The following is a 21,799-nucleotide window of genomic DNA, read 5'->3' on the forward strand; positions in this document are numbered from 1 at the left end:
ATTTTCCTGAAACCTAGATAATACCAAGGCCTAGAACATCTTTGCTGCCTAAGAAATTCTTTAAACATACCAGTTTTTGTGTCCCCAGTCTGATTTCCTTGTAATAGTCAGTGTCATCCAGGAGGACAGATGCCCGAGTCCGTGCGTATTCAGATTTTCTCACTTGCACCAAATAGTTTGTTTAAACCAAGATCCAATCATAGATCACTCATTTTTTTGGTTGTTATTATATCTCTTAAGTTTCTCTCTCTTTTTTAAAAGTGTTGAAGTACATAGAAGATTTACACAGAAATACAGAACAGACCATTTTAAAAACTTTTAAATGTACAGTTCAGTGGTATTAAATACATTCATAATGTTTTACAGCCATCAACACCGTCCATCTCCATAGTTCTTTCTGTCTTGTGAAACTGAAACTCTGTATCCACTAAATAATCACTCTCCCACCTTGTCTTGCTCTAAGACCTGGCAACCACCACTTTACTTCTGTCTTTATGGTTTCAACTGTTCTATGTATCTCAAATAAGTGAAATCACACAGTGTTTCTCTTTTTGTGACTGGCATATTTCACTTGGTGTAATGTCCTCAAGGTTTATCTTTGTTGTAGCATATGTCAGAATTCCCCTCTATTTAAGATTACACAGTGCTCCATTGTATGTATGTACCACATATTATTTATTCATTCCTTCATCAGTGGTTGCTTAGGTTGCCTCCACTTTTTGGTTATAATGACCATGGGTATACACATATTTCTTTGAGATCCTGCTTTCAAGTCTTTTTGGTATATAACAAGAAATGGAATTCCTGGATCATATGGTAATTCTATTTTTAATTTTTTTGAAGTACTTCCACCCTGTTTTCCACAGGGACTGTATCATTTCAGATTCCCACCAACAGTGTACAGCATTGCAGTTTCTCCACTTTCTTGCCAACAGTTATTATGTTCTGATATTTTGATAGTAGCCATCCTAACAGGTATGAGGTGCTATCTCATTGTAGTTTTTGACTTGCATTTACCTAGCGATTGTTGATACTGAGTATATGTCTTCTTTGGAGAAATGTCTGTGCATGTCCTTTGCCTATTTTTGAATCATGAGTTTTAGGCATTCTCTATGTATTCTGGATATTAATCCCTTATGCAAATATGATATGCAAATGATGTTTTCTCCCATTCTGTGGGCTGCCGTTGTTTACTTTGGTGATACTGTCTTTTGATGCACAAAATTTTTAACATTTTCCTGTACCTTTGGTTCATATCTAAGAGCTTATTGCCAAAGTCACTGTCCTGAAGCTTATTCTCTGTGTTTTATGTTAGGAACTTTATAGCTTTGGATTTTATGTTTAGGTTTTTAATCCATTTTGAGTTAATTTTTGTGTATGGTGCTAAGCAACTTAATTGTTTTGCATGTGGATATCCAGTTTTCCTAGCATAGTCAAAAACTATTCTTCACTCATTGAGTCACCCTGGTACTCTTGTAAAAATCATTTGACCACATATGTGAGGGTTCATTTCTGAGCTCTCTATTCTCTTCCTTTGCCTGTATAGTCTGTCTGTACGATAGTATGACACTGTTTTGATTATTATGGCTTTGTGGTAAGTTTTGACATCAGGAAGTTTTGTTTTTCTTTTTTAAAATTGTTCTGGCTGTTTGAGTTTCCATGAAATTCGATATGCGTTTTAGGATGGGTGTTTCTAATTTTGCAGAAGACATCATTGGGATTTTGGTAGGAATTGCATTGAATCTGTAGATTACTTTGGATAGTATTGAGATTTTAACAAGATAAACTCCCATGAATATGGGATATGTCTCTATATATGTTTTAATTTCTTACATCATTGTTTTATAGTCTTTATTTGTATAAGTCTTTCATCTCCTTGTTGTGTGGTTTTGTGTCAGTAGCTCAGTCATGTCTGACTCTTTGTGATGCCATGGACTGTAGCCTTCCAGGCTCCTCCATCCATGGGATTCTCCAGGCAAGAATACTGGGGTGGGTTGCCATTCCCTTCTCCAGGGAATCTTCCTCACCCAGGGATTCAACCTGGGTCTCCCACACTGGAGACAGATTTTTTACCATCTTAGCCACCAGGGAAGCCCTTCACCTCCTTAGTTAATTCCTAAGTATTTTATTCTTCGTGATGTTATTGAAAATAGAATCGTTTTCATGATTACCTTTTCAGATAGTTCCTTGTTAGTGTATAGAGATGAAACTGATTTTCAGGTGTTGACTTTGTGTCCTGCTACTTTCCTTACTTCATTTATTGGCTTTGATAGTATTTTTGTGGAAATTTTAGGGTTTTCTACATATAAGATGATATCATCCATGAACAGAGACAGTTTTACTTCTAACTTTTCAGTGTTGATGTCTTTTATTTCTTTTACTTGCCTGTTTGCTCAGGCTAAAACTTCCAATAGCATGTTGAATAAAAGTGATGAAAGTGGTCATCTTTGTCTTATTTCTGATTTTAGAGGAAAACTTTCATTCTTTCACCATTCAACATAATGTGGGTGGTGGTTGTTTTGTTTTTTTTTTCTCCCCTTCATTCTGTTAATGTGATGTATTACACAGATTGATTTTAGTGTATTGAACTATCCTTGAATTCTCAGGATAAATCCCACTTGTCATAGTGTATAATCCTTTTAACATGTTGCTGAATTGACTTTGCTAGTATTTTGCTGAGGATTTTTGCATCATTGTTCATGAGGGATATTAGTCTACAGTTTTCTCTTCTTGTAGTGCTTTTGTCTGACTTTGTGTCAGGGTAATTCTGGCCTCATAGAGTGAGTTAGTAGTGTTCCTTCCTCTTAAATTTTTGGGGAAAATTGGAGAAGGATTGATATTAGTTTTCCTTTAAATAGTGGTAAAGTTCACCAGTGGAGGTATCAAGTTCAGGTTTTTTCTTTGTCATGAGATTTTTTTAGTTACTCCTTTATAATTATAAATCTGTTCACATTTTCTCTTCCTTCCTGATTTAGTTTTGCTATGTTTTGTGTTTCCAGGAATTTGTCCATTTCATCTAGGCTAGCCAGTTTGTTGGGTACAGGTCTTCATAGTATACTCTTAGAATCTTTTTGATTTCTTTAGAGTCAGTAGTAACATACCCATTTTCATCTCTGATTTTAGTAATTTATGTTGTCTGTTTTTCTCAGTTCATCTAGCTAAAGATTTGTCCATTTTGTTGATCTTTTCAAAGAACCGACTTTTGGTTTTTGTAATTTACTCTGTTATCGTTCTATCCTGTTTGATTTATCTCTGCTCCAATCTTTTTTATTTTCTTCCTTCTGCTAGTTTTAGGTCTAAATTGCTTTTCTTCTGATTCCCTAATAGTAAAGTTAGGTTGTTATTTGAGATCTTTCTTGTTTTTTAAATATAAGCATTTGTTGCTATTAACTGCGCTGTTAGACTTGCTTTCTCTGTGTCCCATGTGTTTCGGTATATTGTGTTTGGTTTTCATTCATTTCTAGGTATTTCCTAATTTCTTCTGTAGTTTCTTCCTTGACCCACTGGCTGTTTCAAAATGTGATGTTTACTTTACACACATTTGTGAATTCCTCAGTTTTCCTTCTGTTATTGATTTCCAACTTCATCCCGCTGTGGTCAGAGGATACTTTTTATAATCCATATCTTTTTAAATCTGTTGAGGCCTAACATATGGTCTGTCTTGGAAAATGTCCCGTGTACACTCGGGAACCAAGAGTGTGTTCATGCTTTACTGCCTGGCTTCCATGTAAACTGCATCTTGTAGATGCCTCTGTCTCTGGGTTGGTCGTGTGGTACAGATGCTTTTGCCTGCTCTCCTGGTTGACCTGTATGACTTTCGGGAGGTGTCTAGAAACTTGAATGTAGGTACTTATCATTCCTCTTTGTCTGCATTTGCAGTTTCTGTGTGTGTCTTGATATTAATTATCTTGTAGCAGTTTTGTTGGACATATCGTCTTTTGCTGTGCAGATTAAAGATTACCGTGATTTCAAAAACATTTTCTTCAGTTACCTTTGAAGAGTTATTTGGTTATATTTTCTGTTCTTGTCTTTAAGAATGCCATTTGTGTGTGTGTGTGTGCGCATGCGCGTATGTATGTAATGTATATACTTTGTATATATGTCATATATTCTCTGAAATATTTTAAAGCTTTTATGTAATTTTTTAGGCGTGTTGACCATTTTCCAGCTTTGTTCTTTCAGTCTTTACTTTTTCAGTAGCTTTTACTGTGACTTTCTTTGTATCTGTAATAGTTTTATTTTTCTGATATTTTGCTTTTCCAGGCTCCCACCTTCAGCTCTCAGAGGTTTTCCTTCATTTTAATTCAGAGATATGGCTTGCTTTAATTTCATGAACTCCTTGAAGAATTCCATAATTTTTCTTTGCTCTATGCTGGAACTTTTTTGCTGTGTTTCTTCTCTGCCTTTTTAAAAAATGACTTTCCTCTTTTCTCTTAGAGTATTCTTGCATAGTTTGATGTCAGTTTCTTTGTGGCATTTGCTTATTTTTTTAATGAACCCGTATTTTTTCCAGACCAGCTGTTTTGCGAAGGAAGTGTGTGTATTGGGAAGAGGGGATGTTGGGGGGCCTCCAGTCAGGAACTGTGGTGGTCAGGAATTGGGATTCTGCCTGACAGTGTGTTCTCCTTGAATCATCTTAGAGCCTCGGTGGAGCCCTTTTCTTTATTTCTTCATTTATTTGACTGTGTTGGGTCTTGGTTGCATCACGCAGGATGTTTTCGTTGCAGTGCTTGGCCTCAGCAGTTGTGGTGTATGGGTTTAGCTGCCCTGTAGCGTGTGGGATCTTCGTTCCCGGACCAGGGAGTGAACCCGCATCCCCTGCCTTAGAAGGGGGATTCTGAACCACTGGACCACCAGGGAGGGTTAAATCCCTGGAGCCCTGTTCTTAAGAGGAGTGTTGCTGGGTTTGGCCTCTCCGTCTGTCTGGCCAACCAAGACCACAGCTGCTGTGCTGCCTATATCCATCCCTCCGTGCCAGCGGGCAGCTCTCTCCCTCCTCCAGCCATGTGTCTCTGGCCCGGCTGTGGTCCCAGGCAGGGAGCACCCCCTCAGCCTGCATTCTGGGTTCGGGGACAGTAGTTTCCCAGCCCTCGGTGTGCAGGAGAACGCTGCTGCCTGCCTGCTTGGCCCCAGCTTGCTCTTAGCTTAGAACCCTGGGCTGATTTTTAAGGCCACTTTTCATAGTTTCTCTTTTCACTTTATAGTTTTTTTTGTTTGTTCGTTTGTTTGTTTTACTATCATCAAAGGTAGGGTTTCGCTTTATGGTTCTTATTTCCTTTGTTGTTTTTAATTTGGCCTCATGAACAAGAACAGGACAAGGATGTCTTTCTGCCCCCACTTGTTACCAGGAGGTCCACATTCTGTTTCTGGTTATACGTGTGTCTTAGTTGTCAGTGGCCATCTTGGGGCATCCCTTTTCTAGTTTTCTGTGTGAGCTGAGATCTCCCCAGACTCTCTGACTGCCTTTGACTGTTGATTCCTAGCAATTAACAGTCATGCAAGTAACCTAGTGAAAAACTCTTTAGAAAGAGGCATTGAGAGAGGGGCGACTTTCTTATATATTAACTTTATCCTAAGGGATATTATTCAGTTTAGGTAAAAGCTCTGTCTCAAAATGTCTTATCAGATGATTGTCATGTTTTGATAGATGGGGCATAGCAATCTCTTGTGAGGTTTTTAAATATTATATTGTTATTCTTTTTTAGGACATTACAGTAACTACCTCTGAATATCTTATGTATACAGATGTTTAGTTGGTCAGATATATTCTGTCTCCTAAAATTATTGCCTTATGAGAATAATAGAATGTCAAGTAAATATCCTGTAGCAGGCATGCATATAAGACAAACCATTGATGTGTGGGTTTTTGTGTATTGCTGGGTATGGTACCATATATCTCTGTATATATATCTGTATGTCTCTATACACACTGTGTTTTGCCACATACATATTTGTAGTTGTTATGTTAATCAGGGATGAAAACAATACAGGAATATAAAAATGCATTTTGAAAGCACAGGTATAAAAAAAAAAAGAAAAGAAAAGAAAACACAGGTATCCCTGAGAAGCAGTTCATTCCTCGTTAAGACAGGAGGGGCCCTAGACGCAGGCAGGGCCTGGGAGGGGGGCCAGCAGCAGGGGCGGCAGGGGCCCTGTGTCCCCGCGCAGCCTCCTCTCCCTGTGGGCGCTGTGTGCTCATCACCCGTCTGCTGGACTGGAGGCAGCATCACCTGTTCCTCCCTGTCTCACCGAGACACTGTAAGGAATTGTGAGAGTGGCTTTTGTGTTTACTTTTATGTCACATTAACTGAAGGCTGTGTTAGTATTGTCATTGCATTATTTTATTTGGCTTTACTTTATAATAAAGTACTTTATAGTAAAGTACTTTACTTTGGCTATACTTAACTAGTATAAGCCAAGTTACAGTCTCCCTTAAATTAGATTATGGTTAGTGTGACTAATTCTTAAACATCTGTAATAGTAATAGTCCTAGTGCTTGACAGTGGATCATTCAGCATTCTAAAAGAACGGTATCTTGGGTTTTAATTGTTCCTTTCTTTATTTTTTAATATTTATTTTTATTTTTTATTTATTTTATTTATTTATTTATTTATTTTACTAGTTGGAGGCTAATTACTTCACAACATTTCAGTGGGTTTTGTCATACATTGACATGAATCAGCCATGGAGTTACATGTATTCCCCATCCCGATCCCCCCTCCCACCTCCCTCTCCACCCGATTCCTCTGGGTCTTCCCAGTGCACCAGGCCCGAGCACTTGTCTCATGCATCCCACTTGGGCTGGTGATCTGTTTCACCATAAGATAGATATACATGCTGTTCTTTTGAACATCCCACCTCACCTTCTCCCACGAAGTTCAAAAGTCTGTTCTGTACATCTGTGTCTCTTTTTCTGTTTTGCATATAGGGTTATTGTTACCATCTTTCTAAATTCCATATATATGTGTTAGTATACTGTATTGGTCTTTATCTTTCTGGCTTACTTCACTCTGTATAATGGGCTCCAGTTCATCCATCTCATTAGAACTGATTCAAATGAATTCTTTTTAATGGCTGAGTAATATTCCATGGTGTATATGTACCACAGCTTCCTTATCCATTCGTCTGCTGATGGGCATCTAGGTTGCTTCATGTCCTGGCTATTAATGAACAGTGCTGAGATGAACATTGGGGTGCACGTGCCTCTTTCAGATCTAGTTTCCTCAGTGTGTATGCCCAGAAGTGGGATTGCTGGGTCATATGGCAGTTCTATTTCCAGTTTTTTAAGAAATCTCCACACTGTTCTCCATAGTGGCTGTACTAGTTTCCATTCCCACCAACAGTGTAAGAGGGTCCCCTTTTCTCCACACCTCTCCAGCATTTATTGCTTGTAGACTTTTGGATAGCAGCCATTCTGACTGGCGTGTGATGGTACCTCATTGTGGTTTTGATTTGCATTTCTCTGATAATGAGTGATGTTGAGCATCTTTTCATGTGTTTGTTAGCCATCTGTATGTCTTCTTTGGAGAAATGTCTGTTTAGTTCTTTGGCCCATTTTTTGATTGGGTCATTTATTTTTCTGGAATTGACCTTCAGGAGTTGCCTGTATATGTTTGAGATTAATCCTTTGTCTGTTTCTTCATTTGCTATTATTTTCTCCCAATCTGAGGGCTGTCTTTTCACCTTACTTATAGTTTCCTTTGTTGTGCAAAAGCTTTTAAGTTTCGTTAGGTCCCATTTGTTTAGTTTTGCTTTTATTTCCAATATTCTGGGAGGTGGGTCATAGAGGATCTTGCTGTGATTTATGTCGGAGAGTGTTTTGCCTATGTTCTCCTCTAGGAGTTTTATAGTCTCTGATCTTACATTTAGACCTTTAATCCATTTTGAGTTTCTTTTTGTGTATGGTGTTAGAAAGTGTTCTAGTTTCATTCTTTTTTTTTTTTTTTTTGATGTTTGATATTTTTTTTTTTAAATTTTTAAATTTTTTTTTTGCCAGGTGGGTTTGTTCAACATTGATATGAATCAGCCATAGATTTACCACTTATTCCCCCATCCCGGATCCCCCCCTCCAATCTCCCTCTCCCCCGATTCCCTCTCTGGGTCTTCCCAGTGCACCAGGGCGGAGAACTTGTCATCATGCATACCACCTGGGCTGGTGATTCTGTTTCACCATAGATAGTATACATGCTGTTCTTTGAAACATCCCATCCCTCACCTTCTCCCAACAGAGTTCAAAAGTCTGTTCTGTATTTCTGTGTCTCTTTTTCTGTTTTGCATATAGGGGTTAATCGTTACCAATCTTTCTAAATTGCCATATATAATGTGTTACGTAATGCTGTAATGTTCTTATCCTTTCTGGCTTACTTCACGTCTGTAATAAGGGGCTCCAAGTTTCAATCCATCTCATTAGACTGGTTCAAATGAATTCCTTTTGACGGCTGAGTAAAATTCCATGGTGTATATGTACCACAGCTTCCTTATCCATTCATCTGCTGATGGGCATCTAGGTTGCTTCCATGTCCTGGCTATTATAAACAGTGCTGCGATGAACATTGGGGTGCACGTGTCTCTTTCAGATCTGGTTTCCTCAGTGTGTATGCCCAGAAGTGGGATTGCTGGGTCATATGGCAGTTCTATTTCCGGTTTTTTAAGAAATCTCCACACTGTTCTCCATAGTGGCTGTACTAGTTTGCATTCCCACCAACAGTGTAAGAGGGTCCCCTTTTCTCCACACCCTCTCCAGCATTTATTGCTTGTAGACTTTTGGATAGCAGCCATCCTGACTGGCGTGTGATGGTACCTCATTGTGGTTTTGATTTGCATTTCTCTGATAATGAGTGATGTTGAGCATCTTTTCATGTGTTTGTTAGCCATCTGTATGTCTTCTTTGGAGAAATGTCTGTTTAGTTCTTTGGCCCATTTTTTGATTGGGTCATTTATTTTTCTGGAATTGACCTTCAGGAGTTGCCTGTATATGTTTGAGATTAATCCTTTGTCTGTTTCTTCATTTGCTATTATTTTCTCCCAATCTGAGGGCTGTCTTTTCACCTTACTTATAGTTTCCTTTGTTGTGCAAAAGCTTTTAAGTTTCATTAGGTCCCATTTGTTTATTTTTGCTTTTATTTCCAATATTCTGGAGGTGGGTCATAGAGGATCTTGCTGTGATTTATGTCGGAGAGTGTTTTGCCTATGTTCTCCTCTAGGAGTTTTATAGTTTCTGGTCTTAAATTTAGATCTTTAATCCATTTTGAGTTTATTTTTGTGTATGGTGTTAGAAAGTGTTTTAGTTTCATTCTTTTACAAGTGGTTGACCAGTTTTCCCAGCACCACTTGTTAAAGAGGTTGTCTTTTTTCCATTGTATATCCTTGCCTCCTTTGTCAAAGATAAGGTGTCCATAGGTTCGTGGATTTATCTCTGGGCTTTCTATTCTGTTCCATTGATCTATATTTCTGTCTTTGTGCCAGTACCATACTGTCTTGATGACTGTGGCTTTGTAGTAGAGTCTGAAGTCAGGCAGGTTGATTTCCACCAAGTTTCCATTCTTCTTTCTCAAGATTACTTTGGCTATTCGAGGGTTTTTTTTTGTATTTCCCCATACAAATTGTGAAATTATCTTGGTCTAGTTCTGTGAATAATACCATTGGTAGCTTGATAGGGGATTGCATTGAATCTATAGATTGCTTTGGGTAAAATTAGCCATTTTGGACAATATTGAATTCTTCCAATCCATTGACACGGTATGCTTTTCCATCTGTTTGTGTCCCCTTTGATTTCTTTCTTTTTCATGCAGTGTTTAGTTTTTCTATGTATAGGTCTTTTGTTTCTTTAGGTAGATATACTCCTAAGTATTTTATTCTTTTTGTTGCAATGGTGAATGGTATTGTTTCTTTAATTTCTCTTTCTGTTTTTTCATTGTTAGTATATAGGAATGCAAGGGATTTCTGTGTGTTAATTTTATATCCTGCAACTTTACTATATTCATTGATTAGCTCTAGTAATTTTCTGGAAGAGTCTTTAGGGTTTTCTATGTAGAGGATCATGTCATCTGCAAACAGTGAGAGTTTCACTTCTTCTTTTCCTATCTGGATTCCTTTTACTTCTTTTTCTGCTCTGATTGCTGTGGCCAAAACTTCCAACACTATGTTGAATAGTAGTGGTGAGAGTGGGCGCCCTTGTCTTGTTCCTGATTTCAGGGGAAATGCTTTCAATTTTTCACCATTGAGGGTGATGTTTGCTGTGGGTTTGTCATAGATAGCTTTTATTATGTTGAGGTATGTTCCCTCTATTCTTGCTTTTTGGAGAGTTTTAATCATAAATGAGTGTTGAATTTTGTCAAAGGCTTTCTCTGCATCTGTTGAGATAATCATATGGTTTTTATCTTTCAATTTGTTAATATGGTGTATTACATTGATTGATTTGCGGATATTAAAGAATCCTTGCATTCCTGGGATAAAGCCCACTTGGTCATGGTGTATGATTTTTTTAATATGTTGTTGGATTCTGTTTGCTAGAATTTTGTTAAGGATTTTTGCATCTATGTTTATCAGTGATATTGGCCTGTAGTTTTCCTTTTTTGTGGCATCTTTGTCTGGTTTTGGAATTAGGGTGATGGTGGCCTCATAGAATGAGTTTGGAAGTTTACCTCCTTTTGCAATTTTCTGGAAGAATTTGAGTAAGATAGGTGTTAGCCCTTTTCTAAATTTTTGGTAGAATTCAGCTGTGAAGCCATCTGGGTCCTGGGCTTTTGTTTGCTGGAAGATTTCTGAGTATAGTTTTGATTTCCTTGCTTGTGATGGGTCTGTTAAGATCTTCTATTTCTTTCTGGTTCAGTTTTGGAAAGTTATACTTTTCTAAGAATTTGTCCATTTCTTCCAAGTTGTCCATTTTATTGGCATAGAGCTGCTGGTAGTAGTCTCTTATGATCCTTTGTATTTCAGTGTTGTCTGTTGTGATCTCTCCATTTTCATTTCTAATTTTGTTAATTTGGTTCTTCTCTCTTTGTTTCTTAATGAGTCTTGCTAATGGTTTGTCAATTTTGTTTATTTTTTCAAAAAACCAGCTTTTAGCTTTGTTGATTTTTGCTATGGTCTCTTTAGTTTCTTTTGCATTTATTTCTGCCTATTTTTAAGATTTCTTTCCTTCTGCAACCCTGGGGTTCTTCTTTCTTCCTTCTCTAGTTGCATTAGGTGTAGAGCTAGGTTATTTATTTGGCTTTTTTCTTGTTTCTTGATGTAAGCCTGTAATGCTATGAACCTTCCCCTTAGCACTGCTTTTACAGTGTCCCATAGGTTTTGGGTTGTTGTGTTTTCATTTTCATTCATTTCTATACATATTTTGATTTCTTCTATGATTTGTTGGTTATTCAGAAGCGTGCTATTTAGCCTCCATGTGTTTGAATTTTTAACAATTTTTTTCCTGTAATTGAGATCTAATCTTACTGCACTGTGGTCAGAAAAGATGACTGGAATGATTTCAATTTTTTTGAATTTTCCAAGACCAGATTTATGGCCCAGGATGTGATCTATTCTGGAGAAGGTTCCATGTCCACTTGAGAAAAAGGTGAAGTTGATTTTTTTGGGGTGAAATGTCCTATAGATATCAATTAGGTCTAGCTGGTCCGTTGTGTCATTTAAGGTTTGTGTTTCCTTGTTAATTTTCTGTTTAGTTGATCTATCCATAGTTGTGAGTGGGGTATTAAAGTCTCCCACTATTATTGTGTTACTATTAATTTCCTCTTTCATACTCGTTAGTGTTTGCCGTACATATTGCGGTGCTCCTATGTTGGGTGCATATATTTTTATAATTGTTATATCTTCTTCTGGATTGATCCTTTGATCAATATGTATGTGTCCTTTGTCTCTTTCACATCCTTTATTTGAAAGTCTTTTTATCTGATATGAGCTTGGCGAACTTCCTGCTTTCTTTTGGTCTCCGTTTGCATGAAATATTTTTTTCCAGCCATTCACTTTTAGTCTGTATGTGTCTCTTGTTTTGAGGTGGGTCTCTTGTAGACAGCATATATAGGGGTCTTGTTTTTGTATCCATTCAGCCAATCTTTGTCTTTTGGTTGGGGCATTCAACCCATTTACATTTAGGGTAATTATTGATAGGTGTGGTCCCGTTGCCTTTTACTTTGTTGTTTTGGGTTCACGTTTATACAACCTTTCTGCATTTCCTGTCTAGAGAAGATCCTTTAGCATTTGTTGAAGAGCTGGTTTGGTGGTGCTGAATTCTCTCAGCTTTTGCTTATCTGTAAAGCTTTTGAATTCTCCTTCATATTCTGAATGAGATCCTTGCTGGGTACAGTAACTAGGTTGTAGGTTAATTCTCTTTCTTACTTTTTCAGTATGTCTGCATTCCCTTCTGCCTGGAGGGTTTTCTATTGATAGATCAGCTTTATCCTATGGGAATCCCTTTGTGTTTATTTGTTTGTTCTCCTTGCTGCTTTTAATATTTGTTCTTTGTGTTTGATCTTTGTTAATTTGATTAATATGTGTCTTGGGGTGTTTTGCCTTGGGTTTATCCTGTTTGGGACTCTCTGGGTTTCTTGGATTTGGGTGGCTATTTCCTTCCCCATTTTAGGGAAGTTTTCAGCTATTATCTCCTCGAGTATTTTCTCATGGCCTTTCTTTTTGTCTTCTTCTTCTGGGACTCCTATGATTCGAATGTTGGGGGCGTTTCACATTGTCCCAGAGGTCCCTGAGGTTGTCCTCATTTCTTTTGATCCTTTTTTCTTTTTTCCTCTCTGCTTCATTTATTTCCACCATTTTATCTTCTACCTCACTTATCCTATCTTCTGTCTCCATTATTCTACTCTTGGTTCCCTCCAGAGTGTTTTTGATCTCATTCATTGCATTATTCATTTTTAATTGACTCTTTTTTATTTCTTCTAGGTCTTTATTAAACATTTCTTGCATCTTCTCAATCTTTGTCTCCAGGCTATTTATCTGTAACTCCATTTTGTTTTCAAGATTTTGGATCATTTTTATTATCATTATTCTAAATTTTTTTTCAGGTAGATTCCCTATCTCCTCCTCTTTTGTTTGACTTGGTGGGCATTTTTCATGTTCCTTTACCTGTTGGGTATTTCTCTGCCTTTTCATCTTGTTTAGATTGCTGTGTCTGGAGTGGGCTTTCTGTATTCTGGAGGTCTGTGGTTCCTTTTTATTGTGGAGGTTTTACCCAGTGAGTGGGGTTGGACGATTGGCTTGTCAAGGTTTCCTGGTTAGGGAAGCTTGCGTCGGTGTTCTGGTGCGTGGAACTTGATTTCTTCTCTCTGGAGAGCAATGGAGTGCCCCGTAGTGAGTTTTGAGATGGGTCTATGTGTTAGGTGTGACCTTGGGCAGCCTGTATGTTGACGTTCAGGGCTATGTTCCTGCGTTGATGGAGAATTTGCGTGGTATGTCTTGCTCTAAAACTTACTAGCTCTTGGGTGGTGGTTGGTTTCAGTGTAGGTATGGAGTCTTTTGGACGGTCTCTTATTACTTAAAGTTCCATGTAACCAGGAGTTTTCTGGTGTTCTCAGGTTTTGGGCTTAAGTCTCCTGCTCTGGATTTCAGTTTTATTCTTCCAGTAGTCTCAGGACTTCTCCAACTATACAGCACTCCTTTCGAAGACAATGGGTTGCTTTTCTGGGTGCCTGATGACCTCAGCTAGCGATCAGAAGTTGTTTTGTGAAGTTTGCTCTGCGTTCAGTTATTCTTTTGATGAATTTGTAGGAGAGAAAGTGGCCTCCCCGTCCTATTCCTCTGCCATCTTGGCTCCTCCCCTATTTTTTAATATTTATTTTTATTTGTTTGGCTGCACTGGGTCTTGATTTCGGCACGTGGGATCTTTGTTGCAGTATGCAAACTCTTAGTTGCAGCATGTGGGATCTAGTTGCCCAACCAGGGAGACTAGGGATCGAACCTGGGCCCCCTGCATTAGGAGTATAGAGTCAGCCACTGGACCTCCAGGGAAGTCCTAAATTGTTCCTTTCTTTAAATAGGCATAGACAGCATTATTTTCCTTTGATGGTAAGGCTTAAGTTAGTTACATTTTTAGCTGACAAGAGAAAAGTCCAAGGACTGACTGAAGAAAAAAAAAAAAAACACCTCCTCTATTTTTAGAGGCTGAAACCAGAACCATGCTTTTGGCATTGGTGGTGAAGTGACGCCCAGTGATTTAGGACTTGAAGCTTTATGGTCTCTCTGAGTCCCTTAGTTTGCAACCCTATTTTTAGAGGTTTACAAGTGGCTTTTTATGCAGGCCTGGAATGTCTTCTATAGCAGAATGGAATCATTTCTTTAAAAAGAGCTTAGAAATAGTAAAATAGTAATTTAGATGCCATAAGTCAGTTCAAAGTTAAACTTGATGTAGTAGTTGAAAAGGATAGTGATAGAAGAATAAGATACAGCTGTGCATCCCTCAGTAAGAGCTAAGAACGAGAACTGATGTGGGTGATTGACTTTCACTCCTGTTAGCTGAAGAAAACAATTCTCTGAAACACTTTAGAATAAAAATGTTTAAAAAATGGATTTGACAGCACCAGCGCTGATATAACTTAAACCATACACCTTTTTCGGTCATGGAGAACGAGGGTTTTTATCACATCCCTGGCTTTTCAAGACTTTTCTTGAACTTATGTGTATAACTTATGCATGAGAGGTAAGGAGAACCAGCTATTAAGAATCCTTTTTTTTTTTTTTTTTGAGATCCGTACTTTTTCTTGTATCTTCAAAATCAGTTTTATTTTTTTCTAACCTGATAACAAAGGCCTACATTCACAAATAGCAAGTATCAAAATCAGAAAAACACTTCCTGCTTCCAGCAGTCATTTGACCAGTATGATTTTAATACTTCTACACATATCTGGGATGAACAAATTTAACCAAAGACAGTATCCCTCGTGATCATATTGATAATTTTTCCTGTTGTTAGTATCAAATATCTCCTCTTTATTATCCTTTTTTCCCCCCATTTCTAAGAAGTTAGGTTTTCTTTAAAATTACACTGAAGGTTTTGTAACAGGACTTCTGTCCTGAGATGCCATCTCTCTTTGTTACATGTAGTATATCTACATGGAAAACTTAAATCCTATTTCTCTTCCACGTTGCAGATACTGACTTGCTGTCCTCCTGGAGGGGCCTGTTGCCTGATATGCTCATCACTTGTCTGTGGGAACAAGGTAGATTGGAGATAAAGCAGGCAGCCCTCAGTAGAGATGAGCTGATAAACCTTAAAGAACTCAGAGCTTATCCATGGATGCAAACAGCAGGCCTTTCTTTCTTGATGAGTTCCATTTTATAAGCGGCCATAGTCTTTAGGAAGAGACTGCTGGGAACTTGTGTGAAAAGTCCCATCTCCCCAGATAGGGCACAAGGCAGTGCATCTGAGTTCTCCATGAGCAGAACACATTCCCTTGGAAAGGCCCGAAGACCCACCCACCCAGAGTCTAAATAATTATGGGTGAAAGATTACCTCATGTTCATTTATTATCACTGGGGGATATTGTCTTCGGTTAAATGTGTTTGTCTTTCTGTAACTGACCTGAGTTCTTGGCCTCTTTATTCAACAGAAATTGATAAGAGGCCAGGTGAAATGCAGGCACGGCTTTACTGGGCCTCCTGCGGCAGCTCATGGGAAAGCAGTAACAGGCGCCCTTGCTCGCTCCTGGGGGTGAGGGGCAGGGGGCGGGGTCAGGTAAGAGGGCGGGCGCGGATTGGTGGGCCAGGATGGAGGGCGGGCTTACCTGCCCTGCCCACCGCCTCAGTGGTGCTCTGTGCGGGGATGGAAGCAGGCGGTACCTGCTCCTGCTCTCAGCGCCTCAGAAGTGGCAGTTGGTTTGTGGCCTTTTTGAATCTCACTGTGCATAATTTGCTCCAACTGCACCTGGCCTGTGTAAGGTAACTTTTAGTCCCTTATATTCTGTTGCTGCAAGAGACTTTTGTCCAGGTGCAAACACTTCTGTGAAGGGTCCCAGGTCCCAGCCTGTCTCATCGCCTAGATATGTGCACAAGTGTTACAATCATACCAAATGATTGCTGAAAGCAGGAAGTCTTTTTTTTTTTTTTTTTTTTTGGTATTTGCTGGCTGTGAACTTAAGCCTTTGTTGCTGCTGCTGCTGCTGCTGCTGCTAAGTCGCTTCAGTCGTGTCCGACTCTGTGAGACCCCATAGACGGCAGCCTATCAGGCTCCTCCGTCCCTGGGATTCTCCAGGCAAGAACACTGGACTGGGTTGCCATTTCCTTCTCCAAAGCCTTTGTTAGCAGATTAGAAAAGAAAAATGGTTTTGAAAATACTCCATATCAGTGAGCATGAATTGAACATTGTCTTATTTTCACTGTAGTGGGAAGACAGATGAGTAAAATTTTTCTAGAGGCTGTTTTGTAATATGTATCTAAGTTTAATACACATATGCTCTGCTCTTGGACCTAGCGCTTCTAAGTATATATAAAGGAAATCATAGGCACGTGGGGTAAGTTATATCTACAAGAATTTTATCATTATTTATAATAGCCAAAAAAGGAAATAAATATTTTTCAATAGAGGGTTAGTTCAATTATAGCACTTCATGGGAGGAAATATTATGACACTATGTAAAAGGATATTCATGTTCTATTTACATTGGCATTGAGAAATATTCATCATTTACTACCACTCCATGAGAAGATTACAGAATGATGTGTAGCGAATGGTTCCTTTTTTTTTTTTTTTGAATGGTTCCTTTTTTATCTAAAATAAATATGGATGTTTATTTTGAAGTCAGCTTATACACTTAATTGCGTTTAGAGTGGTTATTTTTTTGTGGGAGGGAGAGAATACTGGGGCCTCTCCAGTACTAATCTGTGCATTTCTGTAAGATTGAAAATTTTACATCAACTTGTATTGCTTTCATGGTCAAAGGAAATAGTAAAGATGTTGACATCCTGAAGAACAGAAGAATATCCCTTGGGAGCAGGCAGGACAGTACTGGTCTTTATGTAGCCCTTTTCTCTTCCTGGAGAGTCTGGGTAGCATTTGATGGAAGTGTGTCATGAGAAATGTCAAACCCATCTCATAATTTCCTTCTGCAGTGAGAAGGCTGCTCACGTCTGGCATTGTGGTTCAGGTGTTCCCACTGCATGACAATGAGGCCCTGAAGAAGCTTGAGGACACCTGGTATACTCGATTTACCTTGAAGTTCCAGCCCATAGGTACGTGTAAGTGCCGGCTCTCTTAGAGGAGGACACAGCAGTTGGTGATGTCCTTCTTGGGTGGATATTTAATGCTGTGATAGGCAGGACTCAGCAGCTGTGTGGGCAAAAAAAGTGGTGAGGAGGATAAGGTGGGTTGCATGATCTATTTTATTCTTAATATCATTTTAGATGAAGTGAATTACAGACTTTTATTAAATGTCACCAATGACACAGACAGTCCAGAGTGGCCATCCTGAGCGTGTGTCTGATTTGTTGTAGAACATAGTTTGTAAGAATTCACTTTGACCATGAATATTTCATATTTGAAAGTTGCTGTTTCTTTAGAGCTAATTATTTGGAGTGGGCCAAGCCCTGCTCATTCTTAGCAGCAGACTAGGAGGCCTAAGCATCTTTTGAGATAATTCGTAAGGATCTTGGTGTGCATTACTGGATCTGTCCATTTTCTCTCTCACTTAGAAGAATAACCATTAATTTATTCAGTGGATGTTGAACATTATTCTGTGTAAACTTATGTCAATATGGATGTTCAAGGTTTGTGGTTTAGTGATGTTTTTTAAGTGTAAAGATTATATTTAAGCTGGTAGTTTTCACTATAAGTATTACTGTCAGTTTTTCTTTAAAGAAGATTGCCTTTTTCTCTTTGTTTAAGGGAATTCCTCTAAAATTTTCTTTCCTTCCAATTTCCATTTCTGAAAACGGTCATTATAATATTGTCATAATGAGCAAAAAGTCATTTTAGGGTCCAATTTTAAAATTGCATTTTGAGTTTTTACTTGAATTCTTTGAAAGGAAGAATGTTGATACTTCCAGGTGATGTAAAAATCATTTTATGTTTCACTTATACGACGTTTCTTCACTTTGTTTAGCCTTTAAGTGGCTGTAAATTTAAATATTACTTCTAGGTCTTGTAAGTAACAGTCTCCAGTAGCTATATCTTAGAAAGCAAGTGGGGAAAAGCGAGTTGATGGTGAAGGCTGAGCACAGGTTAGTGGTGGTCTTGAGGCCTCTGGGAGAGCTGGGGCTCAGGAAGATCTTGAACTTGTCCTGAGATCAAAAGAGAGAGGCGGTTTGATTTGGAGCCAAGGCCCATGAGTGTCTTTTTTTTGTTTGTTTTAATTGCTTGGGTATCTTTTAACCTGATTCTCATTTGAGGTTAGTTTATCATACCCTCTGTTTGTTTGTTTTTTTTTTTTTAAATTTTAACATGCTCCTGAGTTAATAGGAGAATTAAAGATAGGGGAAAACAGTGTCTTTGTTTAGTCTGAACCATCCCTATAGACTGATCTGATACATTATCTTAAAACACTGCGTTTTTCTTTTTTTTAAACTGCATGTAATTAACCAAGAATACTAATTCTGACTATTACACCTCCCTTACCGCCTGCATCCCACTCTGGTCCCAATGCAGGGCGCTTTTGCAGTCTAAGAACTCACCCATGTAGATGTGGCTGACAAAGGACACAGTGTTTGTGACCTCTTTTGTGTTAGTTAGCTTGTGTCAAGTTCACAGACAGTTAACAGTGACATTGCTTGGCCCTTCTTCTGCCCAGTGGGTGTATGAACGTTTAGATAAATGTGTTCCATGGCTGTTCTAGAAGTTAACATGTAGAATATTGTTCGTGCTTTTGAAGAATTTTTCTTCAGGGTATTGAAAAGTTTGCCATGACACATTGATGAAAATATATAGCTTTGGGTAGCGGAGGGGAGCAGGATACTATGGATGGGGAGTCTTCTTTGAAAATAACCTCTATTACTCTAAAGTATTAAAGTGTGAGAAAAATGGGGACCATAAAATAACCCCCCAAATTAAGATGGTTCATTGGCTGTGAGACTTCCTGGTGGTCTGGTGGTTAAGACTGTGCATCCACTGCAGGGGCCGTGGGTTCCATCCCTGGTTGGGGAAGTTCCGCATTCCGAGAGGTATGGCCATTAAAAAAATAAAAAGATGGTTCATTGGCCATGGCTGAATTTCAACTAGGCAACTTGGAGATTTGGGATGAGCCCAAGGTGAGTTTTTCCTTGTGAAGAGGGCATCCATCAGTGAGGAGGTAAAGAGAAGCAGACCCAGGATGCCTGACAGAGCAGCCCCAGGAGCTATGGCCTGAGCCCGAAGCCCAGGGAGGTGTCAGGCTTGCTCTGCAGACAAGTGGGACCTTTGTACTTGACGGAGGATGAATTTACTATTACCCACTGATTGGGAAATAAGGTTGTTAAATGATCCCCACTTAACTAAAGTGAATATGCTTACTTGAAATGATTAAAAAAAAATTCTTCGACAGTCTGTGCTAATGGTCTCTTTTTTCCCGCTTTGATTGTAGACAGAATTCGTGGCTACTTTGGAGAAACCATCGCTCTTTATTTTGGCTTTCTGGAGTATTTCACGTTTGCCTTAATCCCCATGGCTATCATTGGGTTACCTTACTACTTGTTTGCATGGGAAGACTATGACAAGTATGTGATCTTCGCCTCGTTCAACCTGATCTGGTCCACGGTGATCTTGGAAGTGTGGAAGCGAGGCTGTGCCAGCATGACCTACCGGTGGGGTACCCTGGTCATGAAGAGGAAGTTCGAGGAGCCCCGGCCAGGGTATCACGGAGTCCTGGGTATCAATGCAGTCACTGGCCGGGAGGAGCCGCTCTACCCCAGCTACAAGAGACAGCTGCGCATTTACCTGGTCTCCCTGCCCTTCGTGTGCCTCTGTCTGTATTTCTCTCTGTTTGTCATGATGATTTACTTCGACATGGAGGCCTGGGCCTTGGGTCTGCATGAGGACAGCGGGTCCGAGTGGACCAGCATCTTGTTGTATGTGCCCAGCGTCATCTATGCCATTGTGATCGAGATCATGAACCGCCTCTATCGATACGCTGCTGAGTTTTTAACCTCATGGGGTAAGACTTGACACTTTGTATTTATGTCTTATCTGCCTATAAGAAACATTGCTTCTATCATAGGATTCTTAGAACCACTACCTGGCAAAGCAGATAGATGTTGCTCTGGGCTCGTTGTAGAGACATAAGGAGAAGTTCACGGGCTCTGGGAACTCCCATGATCTCCAGGTCACGGTGCTCACAGCTCTGATGTATTGTTAGTTACTGTGTTCTAGGTGCCCTGCTAAGCACTTTATCCATAGTTCCTCATTTTCCCCTCCTCAGGGCACCATGAAATAGAAGTTATTTCACAATTTTGTGGAGAAAGATACTGAGTATTATCAAGGTTCAGACAGCAAATGGCAGAGCCAGGCTTATCCAACCTGTGCTTCTCATACTATATTATGTTTTATGCTAGGGATAAGATTGACTGAATCATCACCATATTCTGTGTCTAGGATCTGAAAACCACTTGTGTAATTGTGTGGGGCACAGGCCTGCCATTGAACTCAGTGAAGGAGGCTGTTCTTGTCTGTCTGTGTGGTAAAAGATGAACTTGGTTATAGTTTAAAAAGGGTCTTGATAGGCAGTTTTCTCTTTAATTAATTTATTCAGTCAAACAAATAAATAAGCTATTAATATATTAACCCCTAGGAAGAAGTCTAGGCCTGAACTTCTGGACCATACAGATATTTTAAATTCTTTATATTAGTTATATAACAACAGACACTATTTATTTGGGACTTCTCTGGTGTCTCAGACGGTAAAGAATCTGCCTGCAAAGAATCTTCCTGCAACGCGGGAGACCTGGGTTTGATCCCTGGGTCAGGAAGATCCCCTGGAGAAGGAAACGGCAACCCACTCCAGTATTCTTGCCTGGGGAAATCGCACAGACAGAGGAGCCTGGCGGGCTACAGTCCATAGGGTCTCAAAGAGTTGGACACGACTGAGTGACTAACACACACCGTTTATTTCTTTTTGTTCTCATGAGATTTTTTTAAAAAACTTTTATTGGAGCATAGTTGCCAGCTACTATTTGCCGAGTGCTTTCCTTAAGCTGAGCTGTGGTTTTTGTAGTATTTCTAATCCTGACAGTAACCCTGGGAGAAGGGTAGCGTCAGGCCTGTTTTGTAGGCAAGGAGGCTGAGTGTCAGGAGGTTAAGTAACTTGCCCAAGGTCACACAGTGACTGACTGACTGAGTTTAGGTTCAAATCCAGGTCAGCCTAACATTACCTCTCTGTGCAAGGTGATACTTCTGTTCAGAATCTGCCTCTTTTGTCCTTTTGCCCTGCTGTGGTGTCTCAGCAGTAAAGAATCAGCCTGCCAATGCTGGAGATGCAGGTTTGTGCCCTGGGTCTGGAAGATTCCTTGGAGAAGGAAATGGCAACCCACTCCAGTATTCTTGCCTGGAGAATCCCATGGACAGAGGAGCCTGGCAGGCTACAGTCCGTGGAGTTGCAAAGAGTCAGACACATCTAAACAATAACAACAACTTGGGACCCGCACAGTGTCTCTTTTTCTGAGGATGGAAACTTGAGTTTCCTTTTAAATTAATCCTTGTAAATTTGATTTCTTGCCCTACTACTCTTCAGAGGTTGCTCTCAATTTTACTATTACTGCTCACACAGTCTTTTCTGGTGGCTGTGTGTGGGATCATTTCTTCGTTGCATTAATATTTTAAAAAATAATTTCAGACCACAGTGCTATTTCAGGACCTCGAAAAATGTGTCTTTAGTTTATTTGTTGTTTGATG

General features: G+C 39.3%; 1 protein-coding gene across 6 annotated transcripts in view; it reads left to right on the forward strand.

Moving 5' to 3' along the window:
- ANO10 (anoctamin 10) overlaps nucleotides 1-21,799 on the forward strand; it is a 255,784-nt gene that overhangs the window by 56,688 nt on the left and 177,297 nt on the right. For 5 of the 6 annotated variants that reach the window (XR_006264391.1, XM_043442100.1, XM_043442099.1 and 2 more), the window contains 3 exons: nucleotides 15,099-15,167; nucleotides 17,056-17,175; nucleotides 19,497-20,066. Coding sequence is in view for 5 of the 6 variants with exons in the window: in XM_043442100.1 (XP_043298035.1) it covers nucleotides 15,099-15,167; nucleotides 17,056-17,175; nucleotides 19,497-20,066 (759 nt within the window). In the remaining variant the exon portion in view is untranslated. The remainder of the gene's footprint in view (nucleotides 1-15,098; nucleotides 15,168-17,055; nucleotides 17,176-19,496; nucleotides 20,067-21,799) is intronic. The other variant, XM_043442097.1, reaches the window with a different exon arrangement.

Source organism: Cervus canadensis, chromosome 22, assembly GCF_019320065.1.
Source record: "Cervus canadensis isolate Bull #8, Minnesota chromosome 22, ASM1932006v1, whole genome shotgun sequence".
Lineage (NCBI taxonomy): Eukaryota > Metazoa > Chordata > Mammalia > Artiodactyla > Cervidae > Cervus > Cervus canadensis.